This window comes from Phoca vitulina, unplaced genomic scaffold (genome assembly GCF_004348235.1).
Source record: "Phoca vitulina isolate PV1807 unplaced genomic scaffold, GSC_HSeal_1.0 scaffold54, whole genome shotgun sequence".
In the NCBI taxonomy this organism is placed as follows: Eukaryota; Metazoa; Chordata; class Mammalia; order Carnivora; family Phocidae; genus Phoca; species Phoca vitulina.
This window is the reverse complement of record NW_022589757.1, coordinates 7,568,647-7,585,656: the sequence shown is the minus strand read 5'-3', so window position 1 is coordinate 7,585,656 and position 17,010 is coordinate 7,568,647. Positions and strand designations below refer to the sequence as shown.

At 44.5% G+C, this 17,010-nt stretch overlaps 1 protein-coding gene across 1 annotated transcript in view; it reads right to left on the bottom strand.

Moving 5' to 3' along the window:
• The window catches only part of MPZL1 (myelin protein zero like 1), a 62,929-nt gene extending 52,593 nt beyond the window's left edge, over positions 1-10,336 (bottom strand). Inside the window, exon 1 of the mRNA XM_032389278.1 lies at positions 10,123-10,336. Coding sequence (XP_032245169.1) covers positions 10,123-10,213 — 91 coding nt within the window. The 5' untranslated portion in view covers positions 10,214-10,336. The remainder of the gene's footprint in view (positions 1-10,122) is intronic.
• Positions 10,337-17,010: the final 6,674 nt, after the last annotated feature.

Here is a 17,010-nt window from a genome sequence, read left to right as displayed (position 1 = left end):
CTCAGGACCCACCCCACCACTCCTCTTTGCTTCAAGATTCGTAACTGGACGTAAATCACAGAAGGCCCCTATAGGTACAGAGGATGACCCACAAGGAGACCCACTACATTCCAAATCACTACTTGATTTTTCTAATTTATACAGACAGAAATCCAGGGAATGTGTGTGGGTAACAGTAAAAGAAACAAAGTTGGATCCGACCAAATTTACAGATACGGGCCCACTAAACAGATAATTCTGCATTTCATGTTGCAACTCGGGAGAGTTAGAGCTCTAATAGTTTGTTTCAGTTCCGTGGCTGAAATGTGGACCATATAAGGGGCCCACAGTAAATGACCTTGAAGCACCAGACCCGTCTTGATTTAATATAGAGGAAGGGATTCAAAGGCTTAGGGAGATTGGAATGTTAGAGTGGATTTGTCATTTAAGACCTACTCACCCACCCTTGGAGGGTCCAGAAGACATACCTTTCACCATGACTGTGAGAAATAAATTTGTGAGAGGAGACCCAGCATCTTTGAAGAGTTCTGTGATCGCTCTGCTCTGGAGACCAGACCTTCAGTGGGAGGCAATGCTTCCTAAATACAACGGAAGTGACTGCATCCTGGGGGAGCAGGGGCCAAGTGGTGGCACTCAATAGCCAGCGGGGGGGTATGGTAACCATAACAGACCACGAATGAGCAGCCACCAGAACAGTCTGACTCACAGAGACCTGCATGCAGCATTAGCTGGACGATCATGGTATTCCTAGAAGAGATACAGATGGGCAGCCTACTAAATTCCTACTTGATCTTTATAGGCAGAAAAGTTCTAGGTCAAATGAACCAAAGTCTAAGTTGAGTCATGGGGCACCTGGGTGGCTCAGTCAGTTGAGCATCTGCCTTCGGCTCCAGTCATGGTCCCGGGGTCCTTGGATCGAGCCCCACCTGGGGCTCCCTGCTCAGCGGAAGTCTGCTTCTTCCTCTCCCTTTGCCTGGCGCTCCCCCTGCTTGTGCTCTCTCTCTCTGACAAATAAGTAAATAAAACCTTACAAATAAATAGAGTCATAAACACAGAAAGTTACATCCCGTCAATCAACTTCCAGACTTGAGCTTGTTTACAGACCCAGAACCCCTCAATAATGGGGAGGCCAGGCCCAAACTAGCATAAATTAAGAAAGGAATTTGAATGAAGGCATTTCAGTGGCAACCATCACCCTGATGTACCAAAACATTTAAAGAACTAAAAATGTGTTTTGTAGTTCTTAGTATTTACAAGAGTAGAAGAAAATGTCAGAGATGCAATACTGCACAGGCCCACGAGCTCTAACAGAAAACCCTTGGGGCCAGATGTGTTTCAGACGTAGAATTTTTCAGATTTAAAAAAATGAACTTAATGCGTACACTCTATATCATCTACTAGCCTCAGCGGGGTCCAAGGCAGCATCCCATAATAAAACGCATTAATATTTCTGTAGTGAAACACATGATTAGTCATACCAAGTGGGATCAAGGCTAAAAATAGTCTCTCATTAGTACAGGTCAAATCTTGCAGCCACAAGAGTTTGTATCAAACGTAGGGAAAAAGTTTCCATTTTCAGAGATCTGGGGGTTTGAAATTGCTAATAAGAGATTGTGGACCTACAATCTGAAATGAGAACGAGAAACTGCCCCTCGGCATGTTCTGTTCTTAACTCCACATACTGGAGCCTGATTATAGTCGGAATCACCTCTGCTTACTATCAATACATTCTCTAGGGGCTCCTGGGTGGCTCAGTCGGTTAAGCGTCTGCCTTTGGCTCAGGTCGTGATCCTGGGGTCCTGGGATCTAGTCCTGCATCGGGCTCCCTGCTCAGCGGGGAGTCTGCTTCTCCCCCTCCCTCTGCTGCTCCCCCTGCTTGTGCGCACTCCTGCTCTCTCTCTCTCTGTCTGTCAAGTAAATAAGTAAAAATCTTTAAAAAAAAAATACAAGGGGCGCCTGGGTGGCTCAGTTTGTTGGGCGGCTGCCTTCGGCTCGGGTCATGATCCTGGACTCCCGGGATCGAGTCCCGCATCAGGCTCCCTGCTCGGTGGGGAGTCTGCTTCTCCCTCTGACCCTACCCCCTCTTGTGCTCTCTTTCACTCTCTCTCTCTCTCAAATAAAATAAAATTTAAAATAAATAAATAAATAAATAAAAATAAAAAATAAAAAAAAATACATTCTCTAATTTCTCTAGTGTGTAAAATTCAGCAAGCCTCACTGAGGTTCTTCAGCAAGGCAGCAGAACTACGTTGGAACCTCTGTCACTGGGGTGGAGGGGCTGGGCAAAGGCGCCAGTCAGCGCCTCTGGTGCGAAGACCCAGAGCCTGTTTGCACATCTTGCGGGGCAAGCCTGCCAGAAGTCTTAACTGTAGACGGATTTGCACAGCCTCCAGGGAAGAACTCAACCCAAGCAGGAAGGTAAGGCTCAGTGGCTTGGTCCATACGTAGTGCCTCCTGATGAGGGGCAAGGGACCTTTCTGACGTGGTGTCAGACACTTCATTAAATGGATCCACGCTGTGTCCTAGCCAGAAGAATCAGTATAAGAGTGAGAAGAACCTACAAAAACCACACCATTACAAATCCCTGCGGAGTAGTCTGAGCACTGGGTGGCTCAGATTCTGCTGTTAGTAAGGATGCTTTCCACATATCAGCTCTGTCCCTCCAAGCAGAGTCAGCAGTAATCCAGCCATCACGATTCTTGTACAAACATTACCACGAAGAGAAGGAAACTGGATACCCTGGGACAGAGTAAAGACACTCTGTAAACATTTCAGATATGCCAAAAGCCTCCTAAAAAAATGGTTAGACTTTGAAGGAGAAATTCTATAATACAGCAGAGAGGCTGCAAATATATGCTTTGAGTCCCAACTCTATCATATATTAGCTTTCTGGGACCTTGGACAAGTGACACAACCTACCGGATTCTTAGTTTCCTCATCTATAAAATTCAGAAGAAGAGTAATTATCACACAGAATTGTCGATGAGATAATGCATGCAAGTTGCTCAGTAGAGGCTTAGCATATAGTAAGCACTTAGTCAATGAGGGCAGAGCAAAAGAATAACATGAAACCAGTTGTACAGCCAAATTTCTAAGGGCTAAGAAACAGGAACTATACTTGACAGAAGACACACATAGGATCTGCATCTGTATCTATATAGACAGATATAATAACAATGAATTAATTCAAAATTTCTCCCTAACTACTCACTCACTCTCTCTGCCATTCTTAGCCATTTAGGAGATCTCAAATATTTCCATTTTAATACATTTTTCTCTTAGGAAACGGAGTCCTTTACTGGTGTTTCTGAGCAACACCCTTTGAAGAAGGATATATAGCAAATATAACCTGGATATGACTGGAGAGTGAGTAACTATAAGACACCGTCTGGTACAGGGTCATATAAAGTTCTCACTGAAGCTTAGTCTACAATATAGCACCTTTTTTAGGTGCTATCTGGAAAAAGCACAAGATTATGTTAAAGTGACATAACTCCACACTGTGTTCCTTAATGTTTGAAGAGAAAAGAATACATTTCTTAATTTTGATAAAAGCATTTTTTTAATGTTTTTAAATTGCACATAATAAATTTCCCAGATTCCACAGTAGAGTATCAGGGTCCTAGTATAAACAATGTTCATTGCAAATTCATCAAAGTTTGTTCAGTTGGTTACAGCATGATACTAACAAAGCTCAAGTCATGGATTTCAATCTATGCAGCAATTACTACAATAATAAATAACTCAGGCTCAACAAAGACACAGTACATTTCTAAATTCAATTAGCTAAACCTAATAACTGGGTACAGTGTATCACAGTTGCTAGACAACTACAGTGGAGTCTTGAACAGTACCAGTTTGAACTGCATAGGTCCACTTACACATGGATTTTTTTTTTAATACAGTACAGTACTGTAAATGTATTTTCCTTATGATTTTCTTAACATTTTCTTTTCTCTAGCTTACTTTATTGTAAGAATACTGTATATAATACATATGACATACAAAATATGTGTTAATCTACTGTTTATGTTCTTGGTAAGGCTTCCAGTCAACAGTAACCTCTTAGCAGTTTTCAGGAGTCAAAAGCTATACTTGAATTTTCGACTGTGTGGGGGTCAGCACTCCTAACCCCAGTGTTGTTCAAGGGCCAAGTGTATTCCAACTATGTGCCCAGACGGTCAATCAGAGGTATTACAAAGTTCACAATTTCTAAAGAGTCTGAGTTTGAAAGATAAGATAAATAAAGTTACTGAAGGAGAATTTATTAATGAAAGCATCCTTCTTTTCTTGATAAAGACTTAATGGGACCAATGGAAATTTTTAAGTGACTAAAAATTACAGCAGCCACATGCATTCAAAAAGATACTGAATAGGGGCGCCTGGGTGGCTCAGTCGTTGGGCGTCTGCCTTCGCTCGGGTCATGATCCCGGGGTGGTGGGATCGAGCCCCGCGTTGGGCTTCATGCTCGGCAGGGAGCTTGCTTCTCCCTCTCCCACTCCCCCTGCTTGTGTTCCTGCTCTCGCTGTCTCTCTCTCTGTCAAATAAATGAATAAATAAAATCTTTAAAAAAAAAAGATACTGAATAAAGAGGTTTAAGGGCAAAGATATAAAGGTCCCAAGAGACAATTAAATTTCTCAACTTAGGCACTATGAATGGTCCCAAAGCCAACTGCCCTCTGCCCTCTTATGGCAGTCAAAATCCCAAGGACTGTGGTCTGGACTCTAGGGCATTGCTAATATCAAGCACTTGGCAAAATGAGTGGAAAAGGAAGAAAGGGGAAAATCACTCAAGATACATGAAAGCTTCGTATCTCATCAGCCGTAGGGACCAAGACCTGGAGCCATGATACTTGAGACCTCAGGAGATAGTTCTAGTTTTTCTAATAATTAAATTCCCTTTGATGGAGCCTAAAGACCAAACTAATCTAGAATAAATTCTGTCAGAGCAAATCCTTTATTGTCTCATTTCAAATGATGCCAGTGTTCGTAGAGAACAAGATTAAAATCTTTGCAAGGTTTAGGTACACGTGAGATGCATGTCTTACACAGAGAATTCAAATTCTCAGATAAAAGATACAACTTAAATAAAAACACCCTTGGGGCCCTGCAGAAGATTCTAATCATCCAGGAAAAATGTGACCACGGAATCACATAAATCAGCCTCAGTGGGAAGAGAAAGGAATGTGAGAAATATTTAACAGGTAGGTCAGCATTTTCTAGATGGAGGGCATGCAACAATATTTTTGAAAAACTGCATATATCAAGTTTTTCCCAATCAAAGCACATTTTAAAAGCTCAGTAGGAAAGATCAGCCATTAATGAAATCCCACAACGTATCCTTTGTACGTTTAAAAAAGATCTACTTTGTAATACAAATAAGTGTTCTATAGTTTTTTTAATTCCGCAAATTTTCGTAACAGGTGAATCATATTTTCTTTAATAGGTGAATTATTTTCTTAAAAGTGGTGACTGTCAGGAATTTAATCTGTCCTTTATTATTCATTTTCAGTATGGGCACCCTGTGTAGGATCCAGTCTCCCTGCTGTATCCCCAGTAACTAAAAATAGCACCGCGCACCCAGTAGGTGTTCATTTAGTGCCTTTGCTTTGTAAAAACACAAATTTTTATTTCATGTACTTTTCACATATACCTCTCTTTCACTTAAGATTTGTTTTTATTTCTTCTTTTGGCAGTCTCTGAGCCTAGTGACTATCCTAGAGTTAGGGTAAAAACAAGTGATAGAATTTTTTTTTTAAGGACTAAGTTTTGTTCTTTTTTTTTAGATTTTATTTATTTATTAGAGAGAGAGAGAGAGAGAGAACGGGCGGGGAGAGGGACAGCAGGAGAGGAAGAAGCCGGCTCCCCTGGGATCATGACCTGAGCCGAAGGCAGATGCTTAACAACTGAGCCACCCAGGCGTCCCCGGACTAAGTTTTGTTTTATTATCCTAACTAGTAAATAAGTAAAAGGCTGAGGGAATAGTAGTGAAATTTGTGGCCTTTTGACTGAAGAGGTAGTATCTCAAGTCTGAATTTTGTCAACAAGCATCAAATGAAAGTCCTACTGATAAAACACTTAAGGGCTACAACAAACATGATAAAATAATTTAAATATATAATAACCAGAAATTCCAAAACGACAGTGTTTAAAGTAGTGGAAGAATGTTAATTCACTGCATACATTTCTAAAGAAATATGAAATGGTACTTAAAGAGTGAAAATAACCAGATAATACATAAAATCACACTTGGAAAAAATATTCCTTTTTTCAAGGGACATGTATTGGGCACCCACCATATGCCAAGCTAAATCCTGTTTATTACAAACTACTAACAAACTGTTCTCGAGACATACCTATGCCTTATTGCCCTTAAATAAACATTACTGTCTATCATATCCACTGTGCTAAGCACTAGGAATATTTCTTTAATAAGTTTTTTTTTTTTTTAAGATTTTATCTATTTATTTGTCAGAGAGAGAGAGCACAAGCAGGGGGAGTGGCAGGCAGAGGGAGAAGCAGGCTCCCTGCTGAGCAGGGAGCCCGATGCGGGACTCCATCCCAGGACCCTGGGATAGTGACCTGAGCCGAAGGCAGAAGCTTAACCTGAGCCACCCAGGCACCCCAGCGCTAGGAATATTTCTATAAACAAGACAAACACTATCTCTGTCCTGGATTCTCAGAGAGGAAAAAAGAAAAACCAAGTAGTCAGAAATTACAACAAAGAAATAAACAAAGGACCAGGAAATGATAACGGGGAACTCCTCTGGATAGGGTGGTTGGATAAAGGCCTCTGAAAAAGTGACATCTATACCCTCACTGATGAAAAGGAGACAACTCTGGGCAGATCTGGGGAAAGGGCAGGAAGAGGCAGCAGGAACAGCAAGTGCAAAGGACCTGAGGTGGGAATGAATGTCAAAGAGCTAAAGATGGCAGTGTGGCTTGAATATAGTGAGCAAGGGTGCGTATGGCACAAGCTGAGGTCAGAGAGGCAGAAACTAGATCACACAGAGCACTGCAGGCCATGGGGAGAAGTCGCTATGTCATTCAGCGTATAAGGGGAAGCCATTAAGACTTTTAAAGAAGAAAGCAAGATGATCTGAATACATTTTCATAAAAATCATTCTTGCATTTGGGTGAAGAATGGATTAAAAAGAGGCAGGATGGAGGAACGGGGAGACCAGTTGAGTGATTTTGACTAAAATGCTAAGAGTGGACTGCTGACAGAAACCTGGTGAATTCCAAACACATTTTGCAGATGGCAGATGAGGTTGGATGTGGGGCTTGATGAAGGACAGGGAGGAATCGAGGGTGGATCCTAGACCTGGGTTGAGCAATTAGATGAATGGTGGTACCATTTACTGAAGTGGGTGGTGCAAATTACTGAGATTTATTCTTCATATACTGTGTGCTCATTCCTCCTGATGGCGGACCAAAGACATGACAATCGCCAAATCCGATGAATCCTCATCATATTTAATCTCCTCTTCTGACATTGTTAACCACACCCTCTTACTTAAAACTTCATTCCCTCTTGGTTTCTAAGACACCTCATTCTTCCAGTTCTTCACTTACTCATCAGACATCCTTCTCAGGTTCCATATACCCAAGGGCTCTGTCCCTGGCCCTCTGCTATTTCCTTCAACACACTCTCTGTTGGTGACCTCATCCAAGCAATCCATAACTTTAACTACTATCTACATGATGCCTTCCAAATCTGTATCTCCAACCAGAACTTTCTCATCTCCAGAACCATCTATCCAACTGTCCTCTGCCCACTTCTATTAGGATGTCTCAGCTGCATCAGAAACTCAACATACCCAAAAGTAACTTCATCATCACTGTTCCCTCAACCCCACATTCATCTGTGCAAAGCCCCACTTGCCAAAAATGGGCCCAGCTTCCCAAACCCCAAACCTTAGGATCATCTTTCACTCCCCTTTCAAGTCCACAGCAAATCAATTTGCAAGCCCTATCAAATTTACTTTCTAACTAGCTCACAAGTGTCCTCTCTTCATATCTCACTGCTTTAATTCAGCTCTTCATCTTCCTCTGGATTATTACAATAGCCCTCTGGTTTCTTCAATCTCACATCGCTCCAACCCATTCTTCACGTCTCCAGAGAGAAAGAAATCCTTCACCAGCTTCCCACAGGATAAAAATCCAGCCTTACAAATGGCAAATGAGGTCCTTTGTGAGTTAATGCCTCTGCCTGGCTCTCCTGCCTCAAGTGCCCCCCATCTCTCTCCCACCATACACTCCTACCTCCCACACCAACCTACCAACGCATCTATTCCTCCAGTGGCCTGGACTCCAGTCTAAGATGACGGCCCTCCTTAGTGCTCTCAGGGCACCCCACTGTCAAAGAGAACTTCTCATATTACTTATTGCACTGTGCTTCTCCCTGTAAATTATGGGAGGGCAGGGACTGTCCTTCTTAGGGTATTTTTGGTGCTTAATTCTTACAAGGTGCTTAATAAATGTTTGCTGAATAACTGTATCTGGATCAAATTCAGGAAGGTTTTCTATAAAACTGGACTGCTATCCATGGACACCATCCATGACCAGGAAAAGATGACTTGGCAAGGAGAAACATTCGATGGTTTTCCAAAATTAAGCAGTAACGTTAGTGGCTGATTTTCACATACCAACATTCATCTTTCCTTACTGAAGAGCTAGGCACATCCAAGGTGTATGCAGCTATTATTCTGATGATCTTTTCATATTAATATCCATTAATACTTAGTTTTTCAGTTCTGCTTTTAGTACCTTGAGTCTAATTAAGATCGCCCTCCCCGCTTTGTCCTCAGTGGCAATGTCTGACCTCTCCTGTGTAATTATTCTGTCTGAAGCACACAAGATTTCTGATCAACCTCATTTTTAGGCTATTTCCTACCTGTTTACTTAAAACACAAATATTGTCACCATCACCAACAAAACCCACCCCCCACACTTTTAACCTTTTTTTTCCTCAAAGGAGACATTTACACAGAACCTGTCAACCTCCAGAGGATGAGGAGACTTTGACCTTTATACGTTACCACCCTTGGAATCATTGGTTAAATGATAGCTTTCCTGGTTCCAAAGATCACATGAAGGACTTTTCCACGAAAGAAATTACTGAGTAAACTTGTATTCAGACACTGTGATGCAACTGACATTTTGTGAAACAAAAGAAACGAAAAAGTCGACGTGGTTTCTTAGGAGTTGGCCTTCTTTAGAACCATTACTTAACCACGTTCTGAGGCAGCAACAAGTCCTTTGCTTTGAACAACAACACAAAAAAGTCCTATGACCGACACTACTTCAGATGTCCATAAAACAACTCATCCAGTGCAATAAATCGAGCCTGAGGTTTACCTTAAGTTGACCCATGAAATTTGGCAAGAAAAAAAGGTCATTAAAAAAAAAGAAGAAGAAGAAAAAAGGGAAAATGAGCTTTTTAATGTCCTGTGTCTTGTCAAACTGTGGTGACTCTGCCTGGCGTTATTACGGATTTGACCAAATTCCTTTAAGCCAGGTCATTTCAGTGGTATTCCCAGTCTTTGCCTCCTAACCCAGAAGTAATGTAAATGTCCCCGCGGTGGGTGCTCGGCAGACTGGAGAAGAGACCCAGGAGACTCCAGGGCTCCTTTATCACGGAGGCTTAAAAAACGGAATGGAGGGCATTCGAAATGGAACTCACAAGGTAAAACAAGACATTCGTCTAAAACAAGGAAATAAACCAACAAAGAAAAGCCTGCAACCTTCCGCCACCTCCTAAAGGTGGAGAACGCCAGAACCCCGGGTTCCCCGAACCGGAATCCCAGGCGGGAGTGCCGGGGCGACCCCGGGTCACACGCGGGGAAGGCGGGCGACCCCGCGCCAGCGCGAAGCAGCCGCCCGCCGGCCCTCGGCCCCCGCGGCCCCCCCAGGAGGGAGCAAGGTGGGGAGCTCGCCCCTCCTCCCGCACACGCAGGGACCGGGAAGAAGGAAGGCTCGGCGCTCCCCACCCGCGCGGCTCCCGCGGCTCCGGAGCGCGCAGGCCGCGCCCCCTCCCCACCTCGGCGCCCGCCGCCCCGGCCCCCGGCCCCCGCCGCCCCGGCCCCCGGCCCCCGCCGCCCCGGCTCCGGCATCACTCACACAGCCCGAGCGCCGCCGCCAGCACCGACCACAGCCAGCGCCTGCGGGCTGGGGCTGCTGGCACTGCCGCGGCTCCCGCGGGCGCTGCCATCGTCCTCCCCACGCCGCCGCGCCCCGGGCCCCCGTCCCCACTGCGCTCCGCTCGGCTAGCCGCAGGAACTCTGGCCTCGACGCCGCCCGCGCCCGCTGGCACCTCCACGCCGCGCTCCCCGCTGCCGGCCCCAGCCGCAACCCCCGCCCCGCGCCGGCCCCCGTGGTCTGCTCATTGGCCTGCCCCGCGTCCTCGGGAGGACGCCATTGGAGGACACCGACCGTCCATCAACCCCTCTCGTCCGGAGGGCCCGCCCCCCGGTCCCACCCAGGCTCCTTCTCCCCGCGTTGGAGGCCGGGGTCTCCGGAGGTGCTGGGCTCCCGCCGCCCGGCCCTCCGCCCGCCTGGGTGTCCGTGTGTGTCCCGCCTGCCGACCGCCTGCCGCCGTCTCCTCTGTCTCTCGGAGGTCCAGTCCCGCAAATCTCTTCACAGTCTCTCCTGGCCGCGGGTCCTTGCCGGGTCTGTGCTCGCCTCGGGGTCAGCCCTTCTAGGTTTTTCTGGGCCTCACCTACAGGAAAAAGCACTCCATTTACAAAGGAAAAAAAAAAGAGGGGACGATGGGATGATTCAGTCGGCCGCTTGGAACACATCTCCCGCCTTGCCCTTTGCAAGGCCTGTCCTTCGCCTCGACTGGGTGATTTATGTGTTGCAATTTGAGAAATCAGCTAGGTTAAAAAAGAAGTCTCCATTTTGCCCGAATCTCCTCTTAGGAGGCCTTCTTTAGGCTTAAGAAAGGCTGGAAACCGGGAACTCTTTCCTGCTACTTGGAACACAAATGAATGTGCTTTTAGTTTGTTTTGCTTTTGCAGACAAAATGTCCCTTGATTTGTCAATAAAAATTGGAATGGGGAAGTTCCTGAGCCTGAAGTGCCTTGGTTGACTGCTCAGCTTGGTTCCCTTGGCCCAGAACAGTGTCTGCTGCTCACCGGTTGCCCAATAAATGCTGAAAAGTGTTTGGAAGGGTCCTTATGAGAATACCCTACAAAGGGCACACCAGAAGGAGGGACAGGAGCATGACAAGACGAGAGTGAATGAAGAAAAGGAAGAATCTAGGTGGGCGGCCAGTAGAGTGAAGGAAGGAACAAAATGTGGACCATTAGCACAAGAGGAGGGGAAGAGTATGGTGAGAAAACCAAATGTAACCTCTCATTTCAGGGTTTTTGTCTAAAGTCAATTTAGACAAACTGATATTTTTGCTGTTTTAGCCTACTAGCCTTGTAAGGAAACTCATAATAATTAGCAGTAGTGAGAGAAAACTAAAAAAGCATGACAACCACTTTGCCCTATTTTTCTCTGCAAGATCCTTATGAAGTGTGTCTGGAATGTCATAGGTTGGATTGAATACAAATGCGTTAAGTGAGTAACTACTATGTGCTGTAGATGTAGAACACCTAGACTTTACTCTCAAGAAGCACATAGGCCTCCAGCGTAGACATTACAGGTACTAAATTTTTTTAAATGCTTGAAGAGAAGGAGAAACCCAAGGCCAACAGACACATTGTTTCTCAAGGACACATGTAATGTTACAGGCATCTCTGACTGTGATATACCTCAACACACACCTTCCTCTTCTGGGAACCACTGGCCAAGAGGTGTATGGGAAAGATGCAGAAAGGATGTAGCACTTGAGGTGGACTTTATTTTTTTTTAAAGATTTAATTTATTTATTTGACAGAGAGAGAGACAGTGAGAGAGGGAACACAAGCAGGGGGAGTGGGAGAGGGAGAAGCAGGCTTCCCACCGAGCAGGAAGCTCAATGCGGGGCTCGATCCCAGGACTCTGAGCCAAAAGGACATGCTTGATGACTGAGCCACCCAGGCGGACTTTACAGGATGAGTAAAGGTTCACTGAGAAGGTATAGGAAAGCAAACTCAGAAACGGGAAAGCAGTACCAGGTGCAAGAAATAGTGGGTAAATCTTCTGTGGTTTGGAACTTCAGAGGAGTTAGGGAAGGAGAATGCTGGTGGTCTTTTGAAGAACCTTGGGTTGTCCATCCTGTGGCCACTAGGGAGAGGTAAAAGGGGAATGACAAATTCAGGTCTGTGTTTTAAAAGGTTGACCACAGCAGACAAGGTGAGCGAGAAAAGAATCCAGGGCGCCTGGGTGGCTCACTTGGTTAAGTGTCTGCCTTGGGCTCAGGTCATGATCCCAGGGTCCTGGGATGGAGCTCTACAGGGAGTCTGCTTCTCCCTCTCCCCCCCTCCCCCCGCCTCATACTCATGCATGTGCACGCTCTTTTTCTCTCTCAAATAAATAAATAAAATCTTTTAAAAAGAGAGAGAGAAAAAAAGAATCCAGAAAGACAGATACGACCTCCAGTTTCTAGCCTGAGTGGAGAATAATGCTACCAGTCGACCGAAACGAAAAGCCAAGGAAGAGAACCTGGTCTTCGAGGAGGGCTAACAAGCTGGGCCTTGGACATAGCTTAAGATGCTGACAGACGTCAGGGGAACTGCAGAAGGGCTTCTTGGAACTTGAGCCGCTGTGGCAGCAAGGTGTTCCACAAGAAACATTGGACCATCAGTCTCAAGTCAATAGAACGTCCTTCCCTTCAAATATGGGATGTAAAGGAAAAATGACTTCCCTTGGAAGGGTCAGAGGGCTTGGTCTATCTGAGCACTAGTTGCTATCAGGCCTCCCTAGGGACTCCTGGGTGACAGCAGATGTGGCCACTCCCAGACTGAGTACACCAGCCCCCCTTTCTTCCTTAGCTTCAAATCCCCGGCCAGCTTCTCTCCCTGCTTTGCTTGGGATCTTCTCCTCTCCCCCAAAGCCTGTGTGCACCCCTGCAGGGAGGAAGACCCGTCCAGAGAGAACAAACAAGAACACTTGGACTCTGAGGTGTTTTGCAGGGGGCTGGATTTCCATGGATATTTCCACAACTTCCACAACCACCAGAGAATGGACAGAATGAATTTCCCATTTACTCCCTTTTTAGAGCCTTTCATTGGCTCCTTATTGCCCTTAGCATGACGTCCAAACCCTTTGACTGGCATCACATCCCTGCAGACTGCTTTTGTGAGCACCTGCCTGGGGCCCTTCACCCCACACTCCAGCCATGCAACCCAAACCTGCCTTCAGTTCCAGCGCAGGCGCTCTCGAGCCTGCAGGGCTGCATTCCCATGGCTTCCTCGGGCCTTAGGCCTCCCTCTGCCCCTTGACGGTCAACAGTTTATCTTCCCATCTTTCAGAACATAACTTGAGGGTGAATTCCTCTAAAAAGGTTTCCTGCAGTCTCTAATATCTCCCTGCACTGCCCTGTGTAGACTTGATCACTGTCACCCGGTACAGCTGTGTACTCATTCAGATTTCTAATGATTTTAAAACCTAAGATGGGGGCGCCTGGGTGGCTCAGTCGGTTAAGCGACTGCCTTCGGCTCAGGTCATGATCCTGGAGTCCCTGGATCGAGTCCCGCATCGGGCTCCCTGCTCGGCAGGGAGCCTGCTTCTCCCTCTGACCCTCCCCCATCTCATGTGCTCTCTCTCTCTGTCTCAAATAAATAAATAAAATCTTTAAAAAAAAATAAAAAAATAAAACCTAAAATGGGACTCACATCTCAACGTCTTTTTGAACACAGTTGAGAGTAATGTATTAGGTGGTAAGTTCTCGATACAGGTTACTATTATCATATCAGCACTTGCTTGCTATTATCCACTCACTTGTCTGTCTCCCGTATAAAATGGTCCCCTTGAGGGACACAAGGGACTTTTTTCCCCAGGGCCTAAGACAGAGCCTGGTGCAGAGTAATGCTCGTCTCCTGTTAACCTCACACTTAGCTGCACTGTCCTATTTGCTGTTTCTGGAACATTTCAGGTACACCCACGTCTCCCGGTGTTTGCACTGGCCGCCCCCTCTACCCAGTTGGTTCTTCCAGATATGTGCATGGCTCACACCTTGTTCCTCTTCCAGCTTTTGCTCGCATGTTATCTTCTCAAAGAGGCCCATCCTTACCATCCTGTTCAAATCACAAACCCTCCCTATACAATTTCTTTCTTCATTGTATTTATGTTTTGTCTTCTCTCACTAGAATGTCTGCTCCACCCCAGCAGGGACTGTTTCTGTTTTGTTCACGAATATACTCAACACCTCGCACACAGCAGATGCTCAATACATTTTTGCTGGGTGAAGAGATGAATGAATGTTTATTAAATTAATCTAGAGAAGTTACAAAAAAACCCCCAAAAAACATCGTGCAAAGTTGTAGTTTCTGACCCTGCTGTAGAGAGTAAATGGGAAAACAAACAAGCCAAAAACCCCCTTGGATTCCAGTCGTTATTGTTAGTCCGAGGTCCTCACTCAGCAAACCTCCTTCTCTTCACGTACCCCTTTCTTCCTCCTGGAAATTCCCCTTTTCCAGCGCGTGCAATTCAGACTATACAAACAGAATCAACTGAAGACTTCCAATCAGGTCAGAAAGGTCCTTTCAATGGACGGCTGCCTCTGAAAAGAAGGGGCTCCTTGGGGAGAATTTTCCCCACAGAATCAATAATAAGAAAAAAATCATGTGCAGAGGCCTTCTGATAATAGTTATTGAGACAGGCCCATTGGCCTCACAGACCTCCTTTTTCACGCAGCGCACAATAAATGCAGTAGTGAGGAGGGGTTTGCCTTGGCTTCACTTAATAGAGATAAGATAAGGGGCGCTCAGGAGCATCTACTGCTGGCAAATATATAAGGGCAGAATTTTCTAGAGCTGGAATTAACGGGACAAAGTAGGAAGATGGTGACAGGCACCAAAATTTCAAACAGATCTTTGTGATTGTGGTGGGATCCTCCCCGCCTCCTGTATTCTCATGGGCATTCCTTCCTTGCTTGTCTTTTTTAAGATCTGTTGCCACAGGAATTGGAACACTGTGATCTGTGGGTAGTGAGAATTTGACTATTAATGAATAAATATCAGAGTAAAAAATGAATCCCAGGCCATCGTGAAAAAGATTTGCCTGAAGCGAAATCAATTTCATTAATATTTCTGTTGACAGAATGGCTTAATTCAGGAGAAGGGTTGCATTTTTTGCTAGCAAATATTGAAAATTTGAAAATTAGAGTTCTAGTGTCTCCGGTGTTTCTGGGCACCAAATTGGGGGAACAAGAATAATGGGGGTCCTTAGAGAGGTGTTGTCAGTAAAAGTAGATGTCACCAGGCTTTTTCATTTGCTGTGACTGGGATAAAATGTTCCTCAAGACCCTCTGTCCGCTTGTACACTGTAACAATCTGTGTACTACAAGGGAAGGATGTGCCCTGGAGGGGGTCACAGGCATTCCTTTACCAGGATAGAGATGTTTCTCCCTGTGAGTTAGGCAACTGATATCCTGAGTTTTGTTACTGTCAGTTTTCCTGCACCTTTGTGAGAGGCAAATGAGATACTCTAATGGAGCCTGAAGAGTAATAGACAAAACTATTTTCCAATCACTAGAGAGAAGTAGGAGTAAGAAAAAAAAAAACAAACCCTGAAAATGATAATAACTATAGTAAATTCAAGTGGGAAAGGAGAGCATAGAGACCTCTTAGTAACTGTAGAAGCTCAGGTTTTCAGAAATCTGAAGTGGTTACAGTATTTTACCTTACAAGTTATATTTTTTAGTTTCCTCGTTCTCATGAGAAATATAAACTTCTCAAGTGTCTAGGGCACATTTTTTCCAGTTAGGTTTTGATGAATGAAGTGAGCTGGCACCTAGAACCAATTAACATTTTAAAGGGTATTCTTATTCTCCTTGCCTTGAGCGCTAAGAACTCAAGACTCTTGTTAGGACAGTTTCAAACAAAACAAAGAAGGGTGGGGAATGTTAGAGATCCAGAACTATAATTTGCTAGTGTCAAACCCTAGGAAGAAAGTTGACAATTCAGTGTCTGGTACATAGTGCTTCTAATGTTTGTTGAATGAATGAGCAACCAGGCGAATGAATAAACTGATATGAAACAAAATAAGTGACTAGGTTCTATTTCGGATAGCCACCCTTCTATTTGTTGTTGTTATTTGTTGACAGTTCACACTTACTAGCTGTCCAAGTACCAAGATTTGTTTTGTTGAGGAACTTGAAACTAATTGCAGTCATTTATTGAGCACCAGCTTTGTTAGCATAAGCTTAAATACTAAGTATTTAAGAATTTAAAATACAGTAAACAAGCCATGCGGTAAAGGTATTGGGACAATTGGACACCAATCATAATGAATTATACATTTGGTTGCCAGTTACACAGATTTCAGTATTGTCCTCCAGTAAATTATGATTAGAGGAGACAAGACTGCACGCCAATTATATATCACATACAGTTGATTTTAATATGTTAAAGGATCTTTCTCTGGGAAAGTTAGAGTTTGGGATTTATCCAAGAGGAAAAAGATTTTCCAGCTGAAGAGAACACTTTGAGTAAAAACACAGAGATGGGAATTCACAAGGCTGGCTGGCGTCTTGAGCACTAGGATAAAAAGTAGAGAAAGAAAGCGACAATTTTACTATTATTGGAAAGCGCAACGTCCAGAACTCAGTAAAGAAGAGAGTCTGGAATCTTCCTGCCACAGGGACTTTGCCACAGATACCCTGCAATTTATTAGCCGAATATAAACGGAATTATGTCTTTTGAAATGAGAGGTAAGTATATTACAATGGTAATGAGACCGCTGTTTTCTTCTGTATCAGATTCTTAAAGATAAAAAGTAAAAAAGAGAAAATAGAAAACCTACATAAAGCACAAAAACAAGTGAAGGATATAAACACAATACATAAATAACCGCTTGGGGGCGCCGGACTAAGTAGTTCACCTTCCTTTAGCATGGCAGGAACACCAAAACTACGCC